The 22,705-nt window shown below is 39.5% G+C and overlaps 2 protein-coding genes across 2 annotated transcripts; one reads left to right on the top strand and one right to left on the bottom strand.

Annotated features, from left to right (window-relative positions):
• Positions 1-250: 250 nt before the first annotated feature.
• LOC139138856 (excitatory amino acid transporter 3-like) lies at positions 251-9,875 on the bottom strand. The gene is made up of 7 exons (XM_070707414.1): positions 8,882-9,875; positions 5,845-5,887; positions 4,588-4,895; positions 2,350-2,583; positions 1,775-1,969; positions 799-933; positions 251-483 (listed from the first exon to the last, which is right to left on the bottom strand). Exons 1-7 carry the CDS (start codon positions 9,370-9,372, stop codon positions 288-290), a joined length of 1,602 nt encoding a protein of 533 aa, XP_070563515.1. The 5' UTR covers positions 9,373-9,875; the 3' UTR covers positions 251-287.
• Positions 9,876-20,043: 10,168 nt separating this feature from the next.
• Positions 20,044-22,324, top strand: LOC139138854 (gluconolactonase-like). Its single transcript, XM_070707413.1, has 2 exons — positions 20,044-21,257; positions 21,598-22,324. The coding sequence occupies exons 1-2, from the start codon at positions 20,159-20,161 to the stop codon at positions 21,654-21,656; spliced, it is 1,158 nt and encodes a 385-aa protein (XP_070563514.1). The 5' UTR covers positions 20,044-20,158; the 3' UTR covers positions 21,657-22,324.
• The last annotated feature ends 381 nt before the right edge of the window (positions 22,325-22,705 follow it).

The raw sequence follows: 22,705 nt of genomic DNA, 5'->3' as shown, positions 1-22,705 counted from the left end.
AGCGGATGGCATGCTCACTACCGTTAAACTTTTTATATTTGTAAGAATTTAGAGCTTGCGTGGGATCACTCGACAGGCCAGGTTATCTAATAGTATCTTGTTCGTCGTAGGATGTCAAGGAGAGGCAGTGTAGCCGAAGCACCTAAAGACGCCTCTTTTTTCATTATGGTAGAGTCGCAGACTTGATGAGAAACCCTTTCAGCTTTAATAACTGCGGCTGTGAAACATTAAAAATGATAAACGAACGGAGTAGAGTAATGTGCGCTTTAATATACGAGCAGCATAGATTACAGAGGAGTGTCGAAATTGTCGCTGTTCTTGTAACCGTAATTGTGTTTAGCTTTGTTGTCATAGTAGCCTGCTTCGATCGCGTCAAATTCTTCCTCCTTGCTGTCCTCCTCTAGATCATAGGTCGTGTACTTTTCTATGATGCCAGCTCCGGTCGAGTCCCCGAAAACGTTGACAGCTGTACGTATACGATCACTGGAAATAAAAGAAATAGAAATTACATTTTGTTGAATGTTTGGAAGAAAGACAGACATGATGATGCAAACAACTTTACAGCGAATGCAATCTAGAATTGTCGTCATCATGATCAGCATCATGATTATGAACATGATGATGATCATCACGATGATATAAACGTCATGATCCTCAGTTTCACCACTGCTCAACCTGAACAACCCTCATCATTAACTATGTGAGCGAACATTGCAGATAACAGACTCTTCATGTCCACAACCACGTGATGAAATGCTCGACACTAAGTCGTTATTCGTCATGGTAACAATAACTTACATCAACCAATCGATGACAAGGAGCAGAGCGACGTCTTCAACCGGCAGGCCGACGGCGGTCAAGACGAGCACCGTTGTTACGAGACCAGCTTCCGGTATACCTGCTGCGCCAATACTCGCCATGGTAGCTGTGATGCTAAGAGACATAAACGATCTTTTAAATATTGCCTTCAGATATACGTGATCTCCAAGAGGCGAAATGAAATCCTCGGCACAATATCTATTTTAAAAGATTTAATTGTGAACAAAATCATCTTCCCCAATTAACGACATTGTGAAGGCCAATACAGGCTGGCAAGGTTACGATAGATTTCAATTATAATTATTAATGAAACTAATAGTGTAGTGTCGCTCAAATCACACCGTACTTCAATTTGGCGACGACTGGGCCGTCAAGTTGTCCGTCAGTTACTGTTACGTGCACTTGCAGTGCCAGTTGCATCGACAAGGCAGCGCACAGATCAACCAATGACAGCATAGGCCTTCGTTTCACTGCTATAGGTGGTTAAAACTGCTCCACGTTAAGGACTGCAAGGCTTCTCAACAGGTCACTTTTTATGACCTCGATATGACCTTACATCCTTATATTTTTGTCGGTACGACATTATGTGCGGCTGAACACAGTGGCAGTCAACAATTATGAAGCTCACAGAAAATTTGCATTAAATTGCAATGTAGAATACTTTTCAGCACAAAATTGCTGAAAATAGATTGTTGAATTTGAAAAATACACATAATTACTACAGAAAGAGCAGAGTATCAGCTCATGCAGAGATTTTGAAGATTGTCTGTTACTGTAAATACATTGCATCTTCACCGTGAAGTTCGCGATGTTCGAGAATGTAAAGTAGGTACGTGATTTGAAAAGGTCGAACGACAGGGATTAGATCGGTAATGCTGAGAGAAGCTGAATAAGTAAGTCTGGAAGTTGCTGCGTCAATGCTCTCTCTCTGGTATGGTGCGGTATTAGACCTTACCTGATGGTGATATACTGACCAATGTCAAGGTCATAATTGTTGAGTTGGGCGATGAAAATAGCCGCAACGGCCTCGTAGAGGGCGGTACCGTCCATATTGATTGTGGCACCGATGGGCAATACGAACTGAGCCACACGCTTGTCAACACGTAGATTTTCTTCAACGCAACGGATGGTTACAGGTAATGTTGCAGAACTATGGTAAAAAAGAAGGAAAGAAAGAAAAGGACAATTCTTCATAAAGCATCATTACTTTCCGTTTCGAAATGTGTTGAAGTTCGAAAAAACATCATGTCTCCTTCATACAGCTACTCTAATATTCTAGACTGAACTACTTAGAAACACAGGAATTTTGCTTCAGTAAAACTGGTATACGTGTGTATCGTATCAATGAGAGCGTATCGCGTATCCATTGCAGACGTTCAAAACATGCATCTACAATGTAGATATAGGATCAGATCTTGAAAATAACACAAACATTGCATGATGTTCATTCGACTTGGAAACTATTGCTCGGTCTTTAATGGCCGGATAATCCATGTACTTCTTGACGCTGGGGGCGCTTGCTAAACTTACCTGGAAGCTGTTCCAAACGCTGTCAATATCGCTGGCAGCACTCCAAGGAAGAACCTGATGGGATTCTTCCTTGTGAAAATAACATAGAGTAAAGGCAAGACGATCAAACCGTGAATGAGTAAACCTGTTATGACTGTAACCATGTACATTCCAAGTTGACCGCCGATTACACTCCAATCGTCCATCAGCAAAACTCGACCCATGATTAAAAACATAATTCCGAATGGAGCGAACCTGTCAAAGATAGCACGAAAATATCTATCATTAAAATTTCGTTTTTCATTTTATTTGACAGTTTTTATTCATTGTTATAGCAAAATTCAATATTATTGGACAAATACGGGTTTAACTGTATACGTGGGTACGTATATATCATGTATGTATATATCATGTATGTATGTATGTATGTATGTATGTATGTATGTATGTATGTATGTATGTATGTATGTATGTATGTACGTACGTACGTACGTACGTACGTACGTACGTATGTATGTATGTATGTATGTATGTATGTATGTATGTATGTATGTATGTATGTATGTATGTATGTATGTATGTATGTATGTATGTATGTATGTATGTATGTATGTATGTATGTATGTATGTATGTATGTATGTATGTATGTATGTATGTATGTATGCAGTGTTGTCCTTAGAAGCCGAGTGCCGGGTTAATAACCCGCCTGTTTTGCATTTCTTCCCGGCTACTTTTAATGTAATTTGATTATTTTATAGACCTATTAATTTCGGGATCGCACTGCTAGCTGTCAGACGGCACATGTACGATTAGAAGTTTCGCGATCACTTTCATAAATGTTTTTTTTTTCAGTACAAAATTAGATAAATCTGTGCACTTATGTATGCTTGATTATTTAGATTATCGTTCTTGATTAGATTAGAGTGGTTACAAGTCTTTGGTTGTGTAAGAAATTTGATTTTGGAATTTCACTGAAATGTCAATTTACTATGCATTGCGGTCTATAATTTATATGTATTTTGTTGGTGATTTCCTATTCAGGAAATATCACATGGACAATCAAAGTTTTGGCCATAAAATCAGCTTCTGTCAAAAGTGACCCTCCCCCAAAGATAGGTTTATAAAAAGTGACCCTCCCCCTTGAACTGTTTTCTAAAAAGTGACGCTCCCCCAATTCCCCTGCCCACCCCCTGTAATTACTGAAGGCTCCCTTACAGAGTCACAGGGGTTGTGTTTCCGACCATTTTACGCTGTTCTCTCTGACAGCCTCGTCTACCTTCTGATACGCTATACATGTCTGCGTGTATGCGCACTGTTAAAATTAAGGGTATGTCAGGATATTTCATTTTATTGGGTGTCATTTTTAGATAATAAGGTTCATCGATAGAGTAGGTTACCAAAGGACCACGTAAAAAGATCGATGGCAGATAAAAATCTAAATTCTTTAAAAGGTTTTTCATCCGACAAAAACGATATTCTTGTTTGATTTGGTTGAGAATTCTTATAAAATGATGATGAAATTACATATTTTTGCTCCTTACATTGCCGTAATTGCAAATGCAAAACTTTTTCTTCTTGTTGTCTGAAATAGACATTTTTATATTGGTGCATGTGTTTACATTACAGTGAATTATCTTACTGATAGGTTTTTTTTAACAAAAGTAAATGTGTTTTTCATTAGAATAATGTCATTATTTTCAATTTTCCATCCTATTTGTGTTTTAAGTATGATTTGAATTATCAGAGTAAAGATAAATAATGGGAACATCTGATAAATATTCATCAATTAAGTTTCAAGGAGTGGGGCAAAACTTAAAGAATTAAGTTTTTTATCCGACATCAATCTTTTGACGTGGTCCCTAAATTAATTAACTCTTTTCTGATTTAATTAAATGTGAGCCACGTATAAGACACACAACAAAAGTACTGTTTCAGTCTCAGTTAAATATTAATTAGTCAAATGTCACGCCACCAGAGAACACCATTTCCGCTCCAAAATTTCATTTTTCGCCTTGCGAGAGGGGGACACGCCCCTCTCGCGCTCTCCGCCCTAGTTCGCTACGCTCACTCGCCGCTCGGTCGCTTTGCTCCCTTGCAGTCCACCCGTCTACTTTCTTAAATTACCTGGCTACTTTTAAATATAAGGACAACACTGCATTATGATATATGTATAGCAAGGAGGAAGTCAGCCAATGATTGTTACCTGAAGTACAAAAGTATGCATGTAGGGAGATGTACTCGATCGTGTAATTACTCACCACATGACGAGCCAAACAATCCTCATTATGGCGTCATTCAGAGCAACGAAGAAGTGAATGAGAATGGCCCCCTTGGGTCCCATTTTACTGATGACCACGCCCAACACGATGGAGAAGGTGATAATACCAAGAATGTTTGATCCGTCGACGTAGCCACCTTGACTTTTGTACACAACAGTTGGTGTCATTGGCAAGGTTGTGGCATTGTCCGTTGACATCATCATGCCCGTTGTCAGAAGAGTTGTCATGTTTGACGGTTCCGGTGACGGCATCGGCTCTGGAGCGACAGGGACGAGACTCGTGCGATACTGCGAAAGTGTTGCAAGAATACATGTGACTATTTATTCAACGAAGCCTAAGTATGATAATGATAAGGTAGTATATATGCGCCTCAAAAGTGAAAGACTTAAACTTTTGCGAACACTTTCTTGACATTCTCTTACTGAATCAAGATTGAAAATCAGGGGTCACCGTGAAAAGTTTGGTCTCAGAAAAAAAATTACCTGCTACTTTTTAGCCTTTGGTCAAGAGAGATTTTCGAGTGAGGCAGAGTAAAATAACCTCCAAAGTTGCGATAAGTAGCGGCATAGTAACATGTTAGACTCATCGAATTTGACAACGAAATACAATTCAGATTATTACACTTATTTAACAAATGCAGTTTTTGCCGTTCCCATAATTGTAACTGTATCGTGAGAACTCTAAATATCGGAGAGCAGTGTTTACAGAATTTTGACCCGGCAGCAGAGAAGGTAACCGTGCAGTCATGAAAGAAAGTAGTTCTATCATGGTTAAACACACGTTATCTGTGATTTGTTATTCTTGTCTTTGAGGAGGAGGAGCCTGCAGGCGATACTTAAAGGGATGAATATAACCAGGATACACAGAAGGTGACTTGTTTTTAATTCTCATTGTCTAACTTATGCCGACATGGGTATTTTTTGTACTGCGTACCGGCGAAACAAACTTCCTCCCGACTCATCTGAGTTCTTGTTTATTTTTAAGAAAAGTGTTTTGACGTTTCATGTCCTCTCAATTAATGGGATTATTTTGTTGTCCCCATTCTTAAGTAATAATATTGCATTTGATACCCTGGACGGCGCGGTCATACAAGTCTTATCCAATGATCAAACACTTGAAATGACCCTCCTTTTGAACGCCCTTTAAGTTCATTTAGCGAGATTTTAGCCCATCTTGGTAGTGGCCGTTAAAAGTGTCATATGTAAGAGATGCCACCAAATGTTAATTAAAACTTACCGTCTCGAAGCAGGCTGCGATGAGATTTGGCGGGACCATGTTTCTGAATAGAAAAGAGAAAGTAGAAGAAGACGTTAGCTTAAAACTGCTATAACTGGTATAAATTTTTAGAACTTTGTAACATTCTCAGTACTAATCAGTTGTTCGAGTCAGTTTTGGCAAATGCGTTCACTTTTATTATGTTTATAATTCCCGATGCATTTTACTTTGCGAAACAAGACCGAACTGCGCGTCAAATTTTATCACTGACTTTGTGTCAGTTAGAGTCAGCTACGAATAGGATTATGGGACACTTCCATGGCTTTGTCAAACATTCAGTGTTGTTTTGAAAAGAATACACATGACATAAAAGTGTCCTGATGACCTCAAAAGTGTCCCTGAATAATTCTGATGGTTATATGCTCCCAATGCTTCACCCAACAACTTTTACGTAATTCAAGGAATGTGATTTTCACTTGAAAATTGCGCTAGGTGATCTGTAAAGTGTCAGTTACTGATAAAATTATGGCAACTTCCATGGCTAAATCCCTAATTTAGTATTAATTTGAAGTCAATAAACATGTCTATAAAAGTGTCCCATTACCTCTAAAGTGTCCCCGGATAATTTTGATCATCATGATTATATCCTCCAACCGCTATATCCAACCGCTGTATCCACCTACTTTTACGCGATTGAGGGGATATTTTTTACTTCAAAAATGTGCCAGGTGACTTGTAAAGTGTAAGTTACTAATATGATTAAGGTACCATAACATGGCTTCGTCTAATGACTCCAAAAGTGTCCGATGACCTTTAAAGTGTCCTGAATAATTATGATGATTATATGCTCACATTACTTTATCCGAATAATTTTACTTAATTGAGGGAGAGTGTTTAACTTCAAAAGTGTGCCAAATGACCTGTAAAGTGTCAGTCAGTAATAGGATTATAATACCCTTCCACTACTTTGTCTAACATTTAGTATTGAATTGAAAATAAAGCATATGACTCCAAAAGTGTTCCCATGACCTCAAAAGTGTGCCAGGATAAGTCTGATGGTTATATGTTTCCACTGCTATATCCATCTACTTTTACATAATTGAAGGGATTCTTTCGACTTAAAAGTATGCCGGGTGACCAGTAAAGCGTCAGTGGCTGGTAGGATTATTGTACACGTCCACTGCTTTGTCTAACATTTAGTATTGATTTGAAAATATCTTTGACTCCAAAAGTGTCCTTATGAACTCAAAAAAGTCCCTCGGTAATCTTTCATGATTATACAAGTACTCTCCCACTGCTGTATCTAACAACTTTTGTCTAATTGAAGCAAGTTGTTTTATTCCACATGTAACCTTAATCTTCAGTTTCATATCTAACGTGAATTACTATATAGAAGCTATGACCTCGTCGAAGTTGCACTTATCAACTAAGCAGCATCACTTCATAGGAAATGTATGTTTGGAATAAAGCACTAACCCTGTATTTCAAAACACTAGCCCTCCCCTTAACTACTCTTTTAGAACCCTAATGTTGTGTTTTAAATCTAACTTGAAGAATTAAATAGCGTCAACTAGTATGACTTCAAAACTGGGCATGAATTCAATAGCATGTCTTTATAGGGTACGTATATTTATAAAAAAACAATAGCCCCTCCCCCTCGATAAGTCTGTCTCGAGCCCTATTTCTGTTTCATATCCTTTTATGTATTTAACGGGCATATGTTCGTATGGTTTCAAATATGTCCATATGACTTCGAATATTAGGTATATTTTTCGATATATACTAGCCCTCCCTATCATTAATCATGTCCTGAGACCTGATTTTGTATATTTTTATCCAACTTGAAGTAAATGTTAAATAGCATTAATATTACATTAAAAATGTCCATGTGACTATAGAAGCGTCCCATTATGTGGAGGATCTTGTGAAACTTGAGTTTAACCCCCTATCAAATGTACATTTCGCATGGGGAACACCTTTGAGGTCAGGGATATCAAATATTGTGTAGAGGTTAATGACACATAAAGTAAAAATTGTTTTCAGCGTTTAGTTCATTGTAACGGAATAGTTAGAATTCTATGAAGAGTTACATCTAATCAAGGAAGTGCTGTTTGATATTCCTTTAAGATTCCTTGTGATCATAAAGCGAGAATACAAGCATTAATCACTAGCAAAACAGCCACTCAATTATATATGGCGTCATTGCTTAAAGATCCATTAACTGTAACTTTGGTCATTTTTTTAATTTTTTTTTGTTCTGTGTATCATCTGCAGTTTCTGGTTTGAATCCCTGAACCATGGAGAAATTCCGAATATTTAGCTCATAAATATACGCTATATGAGTATAATCTGCATTGTTATTGTTTAAATTTTGTATTCAGGTCCGGACTAGAATACATTTATCGACAATAACAATGGTCATTTCACATATACAGGTCGTGTTTGCAAGCAGGACACCGGGCATTGGTCATGATGATCGGATTACAGTAAAATTCTGTAGTTTATACATTGAAACAAAGTTGTGAAAAATTTGTCAAAAGTTACAGCTAATGTCCCTTTAATTACCATTCAATATGATTATACATTTTAATTATGACAAAGTATATGGGCTGGAAATTTACATTACAAATTACGTATCTGTCAATTACAGCATGCCAAATCGTCTCAAATGGCAATATCGTCTCAAATGGCCATTTAATAGTTTTTATAAAACATTGTTAATTGCTCTAAAATGTTGTTAATGTTGTTGTTCTTCAGACAGATTAAGACAGATTACATATCAAGTGTCATAGCTGACCGGAAAAGCGACATTAGGCGTCTTTGTGAGTCTTTTTAATATCAGCGGTAATCTGGCGAGGATGTGTTTTGTGACCACTGCTTTATCTACTTATTGCAACTTTGTCGCTACCAAATGTTATTAACCTTAACCAAGGATGGTGTTATCACCTTCTTTGCCAATGCCTTCTAATTAACATATAACTGTTTAAATTATGTTGCCCTTGACACATAACGCTGCTGTTGGAGGTTCTCCGTAACTTTTGGGATTTGGTGTACCTACCGAATAAGGTCCATGAAGGCGTCGTCTGCTTCCACTTTTTTCGACGAACCGGCTCTAGTTACGTCATCGGGGCTCCCTTTCCCAGGTTTGATGCTCACGACGAGAATTATGCCAAGAATGACAGCCATAACTGTTGTGCAGATGTAATAGAGCATTGTGCGACCGCCGAGCTTGCCGGAACTCTTGGTGTCTAGGACGGCCAATCCCGCTGTCACGCTAGTGAAGATCAACGGTATAATTATCATCTTGAGCATGTTAAGGAAGATGACACCTGGGAATGAGATGTAGGCGATTTCTTTGGCTGTGAACTCGATGTCGGAGTGTAGTTTCAGCAGGAATCCGATCAACAAGCCCAGTACGACCCCAGTTACTATCATTATCAGTAACACGTTGTCTTTCATCCATTTGCAGCAACACTTGCCGCTGCACAAGTTTTCTTCATCTTCGTTATTGCTATTCCTTCGACCTTTGCTGACCCCGCCTTTATCCATTCTAAAGACGCAGAGAAGAGTACGTTTGTGCGTATATTAACCAAAAGATTTGTTTAAGGTAGAGAAATCATTCAAGCACACTTTCCCCGTGTCCACACATATGCCGGTGTGCGTTATAACAAATCGGTTGCTACTTTATGCAGGCTGTAACGAGATTGGCTAGACTCTCTGCTTCGTCATGCAAATAACATACAAATTGTGACCTGTTGCTGCAAGAACACACTTCAACGAGAGCGCCCCTTTTGTATGCTTTGGTTTCTTATGACAATCGCTGCCTACCAGTTAACACACGCAGCAGGTAAAAATGAATCTGCGCAAATCCTCGTTGTGCTTATTCAATAAGCGATATGATAGTATTTTATGCTGGCGTTTTCTTGCTTAGGCAACGTTGAAGGAGTTTAATTCCTGTATGTCTCGTCTTCGAAAATTAAGATTTTTTAATATAAGGAAAGAGATCCTTTCTTCATTTTATAATGCCGTTATCAGCAGCGTTAAGTTATTGTATTGTCTGTTGGGGTTGTAACATCTCAAAGCAAGAGAAAGCTAGGCTTTACAAAAATCATAAAGAAGGCAGGCACAGTCATCGGAAATTCACAGTGACAAGTTCACCTTATCTACCATGATAGCCATAAAAAACAAATTTACTCATATTCTGACCGACACAACTCATCCTCTTCTTCAAAACAAAGTCGACAAACGATTTGTTAGAAGTGGCAGTCTTGGCCCACCAGTAACTCGTATCAAGTGCTACGCAAACTCGTTTATCCAACAAGCTGTTAGTCTGTTTAACGCAAATTTTAATCGTGGAAATTGAATCAGCCATTTACATGTTGTTGTTTTCACTTTTATCGTCTTCTGATTTTTTGCGGCTTTTAATTAACTTTAGAATCTTCTGTATGTATATTTTGTCAAGCAGGCATTTAATTGCCCTTTTTGGGATTTATAAAAAAGTTTCATCTTGTCTTATCGTGGTTGCATATCGTGGCTGCATAACCTCCTGGCTTTGTTATCCTGGCATCATAAAATTCTAGTTCAGGTTAAGAAAGAGTGCCGGCCCTGCCTATTTCCCAAGAGAGTGGATTTACAAAGGATCTCAGAGAAGAATGGTAGTAAATTCACTGTTTTGAATGCACAGATATTCCGCACACTGAGGGTCAAGGACGAATGTCAGAAAGCTGCAGAAGACATTCCTTCTTACAGACCTGGCCATTCAGACTACTCAATTATTTTGGAGTTCCAGACAGCTCTTTGGTAACATGCAGCTTTTTGGAAGCCAGTCTTACTACAATAGGTCGCATTGGACCTTATGTCCAAACACTTCGTCGAGATAGGATTCCTGAGTATAGTATTAATCGGTCTCTTGGTAACAAGCATCCGTCATTGTGTATGGAACTGGAATTATCGGTCGTATTAAAGTCGTTCGCGTTGCATCTTATGGCTTAGTGCCATACACCAATTTTCAGTGGACACCAGGGGTATTAATAGAAGGGTATGGTGTCAGTAATTATTATTAATCGAGCTAAGATAGGAAGCCTCATAGACGAAATTGACATATGTGATAACGTCTATATTATATTAGCATCGGAAGTGTAACATTTCTAGCTATTTTTTTAAATGTGCCAGAAATAATTATGTTTACAAGGACTGGCAGGTAATGTAAAAGAAAAGTCAAATTACAAAGATGTTGTAAAATTTTGCCTTCTTTTTCGAAAGATTTAAAAAATCGTGTAAATCGCAAAATATATAGATCTTTGTCTCATAAAGATCTGCTAAATGAGACACAGTCTGGTTTTATAACAAAACTTTTCGTGTTTTTCTGTTATTCTGGAGCCCTCTTTTGGCATTCCTGAATATAGATCAACGCCTTGGTAACAGGGCACACGTGCGTCTTTTTTGGAGCTGTAGTTATTAGTCGTACTACAATTGGTCATATTGGACCATAAGTCTAAAGCATCATCAATCAATTTTAATGGCACTGCGCACGTTTATAAGGAAAATTATATCATACCAGTACATTGATTGCGCAAATACAGCGATGTGATTGGTCGAGACGCAAAAAGAACCGTGGTATATTCGCGATATACCACGGCTGGCTCTCGGTTGGAGCAAAAATCCTTTTTTGACGTTCCATGCCAGAATTTCGATACACTGTTATAAAATAATAGCAATAAATCACACCCAGCGACCACTCGATTTTGACCAGTTCACTTCATATACGCACTTGCTACCGCTCGTGCATATATGTCGTGAACTGGTCAAAATCTCATGGTGTATACCGCCGCTGAGTGTGCTTTATTGCTTTAGTAAATCATCAAGAATCGTGTGATAACGATAATTTTGTATATGTCATCAATATTCTCAACAACAAGCTCGAAATGCGCATGTTGAAATATAAATAGAGAAAGACGTATGTAAAAGTCGATAAAACAATAGGATATAAAGAAATGGTCAAAAGGGATATGAAAAACGAGTTTCGGAGTTGATTTCAAAGCTGACAGGTTTGAAGATAGAGGGATGAAAGATCAGTGGGAGGTTATTCCAAAAGATTTGGAGCAACTTCAATAAAACACGCATGTATAGTGTGAGATCGCTTAAGTCAGCAAAGATAAGTTCAAAACAAAAATATCTCAAAAAAGTATTGTACAGGGTGAAACAGTTGTCGTGTACACCTGCAGGAACCACAAAGCTTCTGTCCGTTTAATTCAGGCATAATAAACATGAATTGAGAGTAAGAATGGGCATTTATTTTCCAAGGCGGTGGATTTATAACGGATCTTAAAAATAGAATGATACTGCATTCACTGTTTTGAACACAAAGATGGTCCTCACAGATGGTCAAGGACGAATGCCAAAATGCTGCAGAAGACATTCCTCCATACAGACTTTGCCATTTCGACTAGTTCATTAGTTTGGGATCGATGAGTTACAGCCATCTCCTTGGTAACGAGCACCAATACATCTTTTGGGAAGGTCGCATTGAACAGGGCGCATTGAACCTTGTGTCTGAACATCAGCAGTCGCTTTTAAAAGAACAAAATAGGGGCGAAAGGAAGGGTATGGCCTCAGCAGTTATTCGTGCCAGTGTTAGAATGACCTTGAGTCAACACAATTTGGAAGATCATGCCAAGAATATCACCCAAAAGTATTCTACAAGAAATTGCTTACGCACAGAAGTTTGCACGAAACAACTGTTGGCTGCCCTTGAACAAGTGTATTGACGATTTTGATTTCAATCCTGTAGATTGCGTGTTTCCTTGGAATTCACACTGTGAAGTATCACACCCGAAACTTTAAAACCTGTTTTTACCTGTGAAAGCTATGTTAAATTTAAGACAAATCTATACCACTTCAAAGTTTTCCTTCTCGGCAAATACCACCTAAGTTATGGAGAGATTGTGCCTGCCCGACGAATTCTCGAAGGGAAAAGTTCCTAGTTGTTCGTCGACACCATCATCATCGTAGCAAACAAAAGATGCTTGTTTCAAACACATTCATGCTCAGACATGTAATGGAAAATTTTAGGTCAGAGGTCGTATGGATCGGGTCATGAAATCGGTCAGACAAAAGTAGGTTGTAATTTGTACGGCATATTCACATAGCAACGATTGTCGTGTAGGGTTTACATTGCATGAGCTGGGGGTTCTGAACGCCATATGCATTTGGGATCATGTGGATTTAGCACAACATTTCGATAGAATTGTCATAGCGGGTTTACTTCACTACACAGTCATGTTCAACTGTGTCTGTGAGGGGTGTGAATTAACTTGCGCATGGAAGTATTCAAAATAATTGTTGCCATTCTTGACCTACCATTCCACCAATCATTTGTAAATTTTTGTTAACTATAATTTTTATATATTTCCCAGCATGTTTGTCCTCTTGACTTGATGACACGATACCCATGGTATATAAATAAATAAATAAATAAATAAATAATAAATAAATAAATAAATAAATAAATAAATAAATAAATAAATAAATAATTGTCAAAGAAGGAACAAAGTTTCACAGCACATTCATTTGCCTTTACGTAAATTTGAATAATTTATTGCAAAACATTTCACAGTGACATTTGTGGTATTTTTCATACGTTTGTTTTTTTGTGTAGAGGTGGCTGTTATTTTCCAAATAACTTCTCCATCAGTCAAACGTCTGCCTTGAACATTTTTGTTCAGTTTATTGTTTGCATTTTTTCCAAGGGGATTGTGCAGAAATACTTGTTCGTCGAACTTTAGATATGTATAGCACCGCGCAGCAGACCCGGCGTTTGAAAGACCTTGATGATACTTGTCTCAACGCTAAAATTGCCAGGTCCTACTAGGCACACAAAACTATTTACAATATAAAGTAGAGCAATCTTGCTCTCATTTCTCATGTCCACACTGTAACAGTTAGTATAGTCCAGCGTTCAAAGGCACGTGACCTTCCTCCACATTTTCTCGTCCGGCGCCCTCTGCCTCAGATTGTACCATTTCCCTAAAAGCATTCCTATAGCTGTTGTTATGGTCAAATGTGACATCCCTCTTTCGAATTGTGACGTCAGTGAACATGGATGAATTGAATGTAGGCTCCAATTAACGCACAAGCTAAACGAACAAATGTGAAGCTGCAGATGTTCAGGCAATTTCCTGGCAATAACAGTTTGTCCTGTTACGTCTAAAGGTTACAACAGCAGGGAGGTACTCCAACGGCAAGTATTTGATCTGCATATCAAGAGGATCATGTGCAGATTCCGTCAATAGCAGAGAACTAGAGACCCAGCAAATTCGTTTGCCGGAACGCTAATCTTAATCGGCAAAAGTTTGTCATTAGGACAAATGTGGAATGAGAGACTTCGATATTCTTGATTCCAGGCAGTGGATCGTGGAGAGCGCCCTCGAGCGACGAATCTTTTAGTTGAGCCATCAATGTTAACGGTTCTCTACGTGGATGAAGAAAATTAAGACCGTAAGTTGCTTTATTTTTTCCCGCCAATTTCATACTGTTCAATGTCGAACGATTTAATTATGCATATTTCATGTCCATTGTTGTGTTAGAATTCGGTTATTGAGGAGCGTTTTATTTTGTTCATGTTTAATTTACCACCCCCAACCCGCAACCCCCACAAATTGTTGGTCAGTTTTCAACAGATCAAGTGGAAGCAGTTGACGGCAGGACTACATATCGTGTTGTCCAGGAAAATTAACATGCTAACGATAATCATTTTACAATCGTGGGTATTAACTCTCCCCCAAGCTGAAGCTTACCATTTCGGTCTGCTTTTGTTTTTTGTTTTTTTCCTTTTGCATATAGTTTCCCAGATTCAACACCACGTCCCACATGGACGGTGGACTTTTGACGCTGGAATAGCCCTGTATTGAACCGGTTCCATGGCGCTTTTCGCGCCAGAGGGTAACTAATGGCATTTCAAGCTGATACTATACCAGGCTGCAGCTGTCTGCCAATACATTCGTCGCCCATTGAAACACAAGGTCACAAGCTTTATTTTCATCATAAGCTGTACTACCGGGCAAAGTGTATGCAACGAAAATACATCGTGATCATGTTTTGTTTCAACGGTGTATATAGAGTATTAAACGGCCGAAGCAATGCATTTTGGGATAACCGAAAAAGGGCCTATGGTGGTCGCCATGATGACCCCCGACCCCCGATATTAATACCCATTGAGGACGACTTCGGATCGGTTTCTAGGATTATGTGAAGCAAAATACCGAATTCAGTTGTTTAGAATATGTGTATTATACAATAGAATTGCAGTTATTCTCACATCCGGTTACAGCAGTAAGTTCTGACAATGAAGAAATATTCTGAAATCACCTCATCAGGTGATCAGGTGATTTTATCATTTTTTACTGTAAATGATGCATACATTTTGTACAATTTCTGACATCACTGACATCACTAAGTTATTATTTAAAGGTTCAACGTGTAATGCTACCAAAGACGAGTTTTACGAGTATTTTGGTGTGACGATATTCAGATCAGTGTATCAGAGTAATGTGATGTGTGATGGTGTTTTGCACAATTATTGCATGTTGCAAGAAAATTATTCAATGATGCACGTGAATTGTGACTTCATTTGTCAGTTTTCAATCCCACCTCTAAGTCAGAAGACGCCAAGCGTACGGATAGAAACTGCAACGATCTAACCGAACAACGCCCTCATCGATCATCATCAATTTTCCTTCTGTTGGGAACTCTATGATTTTTACTCGTTGCTAATCGATACGATTAGCCATTGTAGAAGATGGTTGATATAAACTGTAACACTGCACATAATCGTGAAAATACGTTAATATCGGTTAGGCTTGTCGCGACAGCCTGAGTGTATTGTCGTGAAAGATTGTGAAATTGTTGATTGCTGTTCGTATTACATGTATTTTTCATTTGCTTCGTACTTCGAATAATATAGCTTGAGGTTTGAATCAAAGTTGTTTGACGTCACCGTGCGCACATAATCGGAAACAGGATTTGTTTCAACGCATGACCTTGGAAGACTTACTAACCCTGACTTTAATGTTTATTCTTACTTTGAACATGGATTCTGTGTTAACTTCCCCGCTGCTATGGAAAGTGCAAGCGAGGTTCCTGAGTTTTCCTAATACTTTTGGTACAATTTCTAACAAGCGGAGTGCAGATCCTGTCTGCAGTTTTTACCAGTGTTCTCAATAAATACCTACGTGTTTATGCCTATTGTTAACCAAGCGGGTTTTGACTTCCGATACAAACGAACCCTCCCCATCATGTGTTCCTGTCACAGTGTGTCGTAGCTGTTTGACATGCGGCGTCCTGTATTGATAGCATGCTTGTCTGCAGTAAGTGGTCTGTCAGTTTGAATAAATAAGAGAGAAGGATAGCGATGGGAAACCAGAATGCCTTGTGAATTGGACACTGGAGGGCGAGCCGTTTCAAAATAACACTTAAAACGCCAACAGCGAGATCGTTAACCAGAATGCATTGCCCAAATATTGAAATCATCAGTAATTTCACGATTATCCAATTATCATTGAATAAAAGCATAATCTATAAATTTATGATAAGCTCCAGTGGATGAACCTTGGCAATAAAAACCCGATACCTTCTGAGTTCAACGCGACACCATTTTCATGCACGGAGACCATGGTATTGACACCCTGGCACCCGTCTACCAATAAATAAATAAATAAATAAATAAATAAATAAATAAATAAATAAATAAATAAATAAATAAGTGACACCAAACGGAAAATATGAAGTATACTACACTTGATTGGTATCTTTGAAATTGTGTTTGATTAACCTGAGATGCTGACGGTCATGGCCATTGTTGACAGAGAAGCATGTCATTCTCAACATTCTCAACAAACCCCGAAGCCGAGTTGCGGACACGTAAAGATCACCTCCCCGTTGCGCCCCGCAAGCTCCGGTCACGCGGTTGGTCTGCAATCGTTCTATTTCTTCTAACATTTATAACATTCCAAGGCGCCCTCTATTCACCGTGAACGTCGCACATGTTTTGCTGTTTTGTTATACACATCCTTAAGTTCAACCGGAAATAAACAGCAAAGCAGCTGGCATCATGGATGACATTTACCTTGAACTCACACGCACTCAAAAAGAAGGATAACAAAAACACCGCGCACTCAACTCTAGGCCACGATAGTTCATCGAAGAAATTTAGTTAGGCCAAAAAAAAAATAGTTTGTTTCTCATCCTAGGCATCTTGCAAAAATGATGCGGTGACGCGGTTTTTTTTTGCTGCTATCTTTTTTTTTATTCAACCATCAACAACAACGCGCTTACAACATGAGAACATAGGAATGCATGCAGAGATAAAGGCACAGCAAATTTTTAGCATATCAACAGTGCTGCTTTTTGACTATTTATAGTTTTTTTTCATTTTTTTTTCGTTCCCTCTTGAGATGCAAAAAAAAAGGTTGGCGCGGCGGGTCTACATTGACGCGCGCGGGGATGAGAAACAAACTATTTATTTTTTTTGGCCTTACATTGTAGAACTGTCACTTGGGCAAGGATACCGTAAAGCGTAGAATAAACTTCGGTGATAATTTTTCGGATGCCTCCAAAATGCACAATGCTCTTGTTCTCTGCTTCTTGTACCGAATCACTGTGAAGCCTTTGTAAAAAGTACATATGCTTTCATTGCCTTGTTTTTGACTAAATCGAAAGTTTAATTTTCCTATTGCGCTAAAAACAGGGTATAGCGGCCATTTTGAATTTCAAATATCGGTAAAGTTTGGGTACTTTGTCGCTCTAATTCCGAAGGTTACGCTTCCGTGAGAAAGAAGGGCAAACCTATTTCCGAGGTGTGTATCACCTTGAAAGACAGGCTCAAATCGGTGATGACGGTCTACCACACAGATGACTTGGCACTGAGAACAAAGGCGCATAAATATTTCAGCCTCTTGTCACATAGAAATATTTCAAGCTTTATATACGTTATTGAAATTAGTATAAGAAAATAAATTTTGTCAAAAACCATAAAATATACTAGTTTAAAACATCGGTTTTGTTTGCCTTGTGATTTGATTAAGATGTTAGTTCAGTGTCATATGTGATCGTCACACCTTCTCAATCTGTTTTACAAAAATATGTAGTGCATTTGCTACAATTTCTGCCAGTTTTTCATGACGCCTCCTCAGAGCATAAGGGCTAGGGTCGCCACTATACTTATAGGGTATGCATCATCATGGTATCGAATACAGCAAGCTTTCGTTTCCCGCATTTCTCAGACCCGTTTCTCATTGCCTTTTCTTCGCAAACTTTTGTGAAGGACAGTTGTCTTTTGTACATATATCGGGACGACACCCCAATTGAGTGGTGTTATCAAAGTAGTCTGCGCCTCTGGGACAAACATTCGTACTCTCGAATTTTTACAAAACTTTCGTGGTCTCAGCCTGTGTGGGCTCATTTTCAAGTCTTGGAATGAAAATAATTCACCTTCTTATTATCGTTAAAATTGAACTTGTAATTGTTACCTATAGAGTTAATATAATTTTGAATTTGAAATATCGATAAATTTAAGATATTTTGTGCCCAGTACCATAGTTTGCAAGGTGACTTCAAGTTTTTCAGAGAATGGTTGAAAGTTTCCTTGGGGAAGGTTTCATGCACAAGTTTTACAGACTTTCGAGTTTGAGGCGCGTACTACGTAAACAGGTTTGATAAGGTGCGAGGTAATATTGATCACTGTCGTATTTATAAATTGTTGACGTGCAAATCAACGAGAATTATCGAGACAGCAGCAGAAGATCGGAGTAATACGGACGCTATCAACACACTCCCTCCCCCGTAAATAAAGCCATAACAACAAAACGCTCCGCACAATTAAACTGTGAGGTGCCATTCATAATCTCCGAATTGTTCAATACACAAGACCTGCCAATGAATCGAAAATAACTAAAGGTGAAATGAATGTGGTACTGTTATGAAGTTAAATTTGGATCAAGCGTTGTATATATAATGTCACCGTGACCTTGACTAGATGTGTCGAAACATGAGGGCAATATATCATCTCCAGCGAAAGTGACATGCATTCCGCTGTTCAAACAATCCTACGTGTTAAAGGACTGCACTTTCCACCGCCTGATGTAAGCTCTGTTTTTTCTGCTTTTAAAATGCACAATTTTACTTTCCCTAGAGTGATGGCTATTGAAAATAAAAAAAAATTGAAGAATGTAAATATTGTATATAATCTATTAGTTAGTGTACAGGCACCGACACTATACTTAATGTCGTCATAAAACGAGCTTTCTCTTCATTTTCCCTGACATTCTATTGCGAACTTTCACCTGACGCGATCTCCATTAAGGTCGAACGATGCTCAAGTGAGATATGGTTATAGACGCGTTTGTTGTTTGTACGAAAGCACTCAAGACGAATCGCGCTTATTGCTCAATTATCCGACTAGGGCGAACAATCGTTTCGCGAAACGCATTGTGCTCAGCGCCATTATTGCACCACATTCGCCTTGAACTTCTCAACTAATAATAACAACGCTGTCACCTGAACTCGCGCTGTCATATCGCCGCAACCTTCACATCTCACCGCTAGTTCATGTAACAGCTGTACACTCGATGACCATGTAGCTCAAATCTCCTTTTCAAACTCTAAAACTACCAATCACACAATTTATACAAAAAGCGATTTCTGGAGTAGTTTGACCCACCATCTGTTTCCACGTCATTCTCTCTCTCTCTCTCTCTCTCTCTCTCTCTCTCTCTCTCTCTCTCTCTCTCTCTCTCTCTCTCTCTCTCTCTCTCTCTCTCTCTCTCTCTCATAAAATTGCACTCCCTCGTGTCTCAGCGATACATCAAATGAAATCAGATATCCATTCTTATTTTTTTTTCTATTTCAGCCGAAACCATTCAGTAAAAATAGCACGCAAATAATTACCGGTCAACAGCTCTGGTTGCACAATATATCGACTAATATCTGAAAAATTATGTAAGAGGGAAATAAACAGACATTAATTAAGGCAGAATCAGGAATTGCCCGTGAACGTGACCTGAACGCTGTAAAGGCGCCCCGTGTGACCGTGACCGTCGCATGATGGAAGCAGGTTTTGCTGTTGACAGTGCCTTGAATTTCTAACCTGAGAGGGTTCACGGCCTTTCGATATCCGTCTGCGCATGCGGATTAATATTTGAAGAAATTAAATAGGCGGAAATTTCTTTTGTTGAGGAATGGTATAAATAAAAGTTCCGCACAGCCCGGCCGGCGTTGTGACTTAAATTTCTACTACTGTGAAGGCTGTGAGGACTCTCTGGGCATCTGCAGGCCAAAACAAATGACAATATTGGCCGCCTGCGTGTCAGCGTTGTGCTTCTTTTTGTGGCCATGCCTTGCGAGGGGCAATGGACCATTTGCCGTCTACTCGGAGGAATTTTCGGATCTACTCGGAAGGCAACCGAGACTGGAGCTGCTGGTGAAGAGCGGCGACCCACTAGAGTTCCACGAAGGACCTGTTTATTTCCCGAATGAAAAGAACGGTTTTGTGCTGTACACAACGCAGCCAGTCGGTAACTATTCCGATCCGAGAGCGGGGCCACTGAACTCTATCCGGCGATACGATGTAGACAGCGGCGAAGTGACGACGTTCAAGTCACCTTCCAAAGCGAACATGCCAAACGGGCAGTTTCGAGATGTGTACGATCGCCTTTTGACTTGCGAGCAGGGCTTCAGAGAGGGTCAACCAGGCCGCATCACTCGGACTAATTTGACCAGCGGCGAAGTTAAAATACTGGTCGATGCAAACTACGGGATGCAACTGAACTCGCCAAACGATGTGGTCGTTAAAAGCGACGGCACCGTTTGGTTCACCGATCCGTCGTATGGCTTCCTGCAGTCCTTCCGCCCGAAACCAAAGGTTGGTGACTTTGTGTACCGTATCGATGAAAACGCGAGGGGTCCATCGCGACTGACAGTTGTCGCCGATCATTTCAGCAAACCGAATGGCCTCGCGTTTTCGCCCAACGAACAGTACCTCTACATCACCGACTCCGGGGCGATTCAAACACCTGGTAGCTGGCATCCCGAACTGCCTCACCACGTCTTGCGCTACAACGTAGTAGACGGCAAACATCTCCGCAACAGACAACTTTTCGCAGTCATCGAGAACGTCGTAAACGGCGACGAAAATCCTGGAATTCCAGATGGAATAAAACTTGACCAATGCGGGAATTTGTATGTTGCTGCGGGCGATGGAGTTCAAGTATTCAATCCTGACGGCGACTTGATAGGGAAAATTTTGACCCCGACTTTTGTTTCTAATCTGGATTTTGGCGGCAGTAATGGCAGTGACTTATACCTCATGGCGAATTCAGCACTTTACCGAGTGACATTGAACGCCTTTGGTGCTGGTTTTCCCGCCAAGCAAAGCTGTAGAAGTAAGTCGACTAGTGTCATTAGCACAGACGTTTTATTGAACAATGGATTGTCACCGGCGCTATTCATGATCGTGTTGGCATATCTTGTCATAGGGCGGCGTAATGGAAGCGATGGACAAAAGGACTCGAAGAAAAAGCTGTAAAACATGTGCTGTTCGCAAAATAAGTCAATCATACCGACACGACAGGACAGACAACTTGGCCGGCGACCCCCAAACCCTGAGAGTCCTTGCTGCGCGCCTTGTGATGTCCAGATACCAACCTTCAAACAAGCTGAAACAGCGCCCTCCCATATTTCTTTTCATTTACACATTTTGTCATTTACTTTTTCCTTCCCCAGATCTGACAGCGACCAACTCGACGAAAACGGACGACCCCGTCCGATGGATGAACCTGTAACTCGTAGTTGCATGAGAAAAGAAATGGCAAATGCTAAAAAGACAACCCTCCATATTTGCAAAATGCAAATGATATATGTCCATGCTAACAGTACTCTCGCAAACATGATAGTAGATAATGTCATCAGTTCAGTCACGGCTTCGTGGCAGTACCCACCGTAACAGTACACTAGACTTTCAATTTTTGTAGTCATAGACTTTCACTCTAAGATATTTTTTAAAAAGACGTGTAATTATTTAAAGTGACTCCGAGAAGGCGTCTAACCCTTCAGACGAGATCAACCACACCACGATAAATGCTGCAAATTCACCTCGCGTTGTGACGATGAGGTTTTCTTATATCAATTTTAAATATTTATCAATTTTATGTAATTCTGAAATACGTAAATTAATGTAGGGCGTTCGCGCCGTGTTCTCATGATGTTTCGATGTGCGTGTCGGTCGTAGTGTGATGAGTACAGTGGTTAGGGCGTCCTGGACTGAAAAAAGTGAACGGGGACGACTAGTTGTCACGTGAGAATATTTGTTGACAATGTCAACGGCTTCCCATTGTCTGTACGTGCTGGATTGAGTCTAATGTGTGTTTGGACTAGTTCTATACGTTTACTGATCGATTTATATATGGAAAAAATCAGGAATTATTAAAATATTATTTGTTTAAAAAATTGACATCCTGTCTCCCGCGTCATTTAACGTAATGCTGATCCGGGGACGGTTCGGTGTTTTTGCTGTGCTGTAGATTGCCAACTTCATGCAGATTTGTTTATTCGTTGCGCACAGCGAAATCAACTGAGATTCTGTTCAGTCGAGTCAATTAGCCATCGTTAAGTGGCTCTGTCTCCGACTTTCCTTGGATATTCTGCAAAGAGTGTTAGATGTTCAGCGAATATGCATATGTAAGAAACGAACCGCGGATAATTGAAAAGCCCGTGGCGAGCGAAGAGCATCGGATTTGACCTTAATACCCTTCCCTGAACGATAGTTTAGAAGTGCAAAAAAAATCTGAAGATGAAATCATGATTTTGATTTTCCCGAAATACGATAGACTGC

The sequence above is a fragment of the Ptychodera flava genome, chromosome 8 (genome assembly GCF_041260155.1).
Source record: "Ptychodera flava strain L36383 chromosome 8, AS_Pfla_20210202, whole genome shotgun sequence".
In the NCBI taxonomy this organism is placed as follows: Eukaryota; Metazoa; Hemichordata; class Enteropneusta; family Ptychoderidae; genus Ptychodera; species Ptychodera flava.
This window is presented reverse-complemented; position numbering and strand designations above follow the sequence as displayed.

Excerpts from the sequence above, each read along its gene's own strand:
- LOC139138856 (XM_070707414.1), bottom strand. The coding sequence starts at position 9,372 with ATGGATAAAGGCGGGGTCAGCAAAGGTCGAAGGAATAGCAATAACGAA. Across the intron at positions 934-1,774 it reads GGTCAGTATATCACCATCAG|CATCACAGCTACCATGGCGA; the intron begins GTAAGGTCTAAT and ends TATGTCTCTTAG. Across the intron at positions 484-798 it reads CTTGTCATCGATTGGTTGAT|TGATCGTATACGTACAGCTG; the intron begins GTAAGTTATTGT and ends TTTTATTTCCAG.
- LOC139138854 (XM_070707413.1), top strand. The coding sequence starts at position 20,159 with ATGACAATATTGGCCGCCTGCGTGTCAGCGTTGTGCTTCTTTTTGTGG. Across the intron at positions 21,258-21,597 it reads CGCCAAGCAAAGCTGTAGAA|ATCTGACAGCGACCAACTCG; the intron begins GTAAGTCGACTA and ends TTCCTTCCCCAG.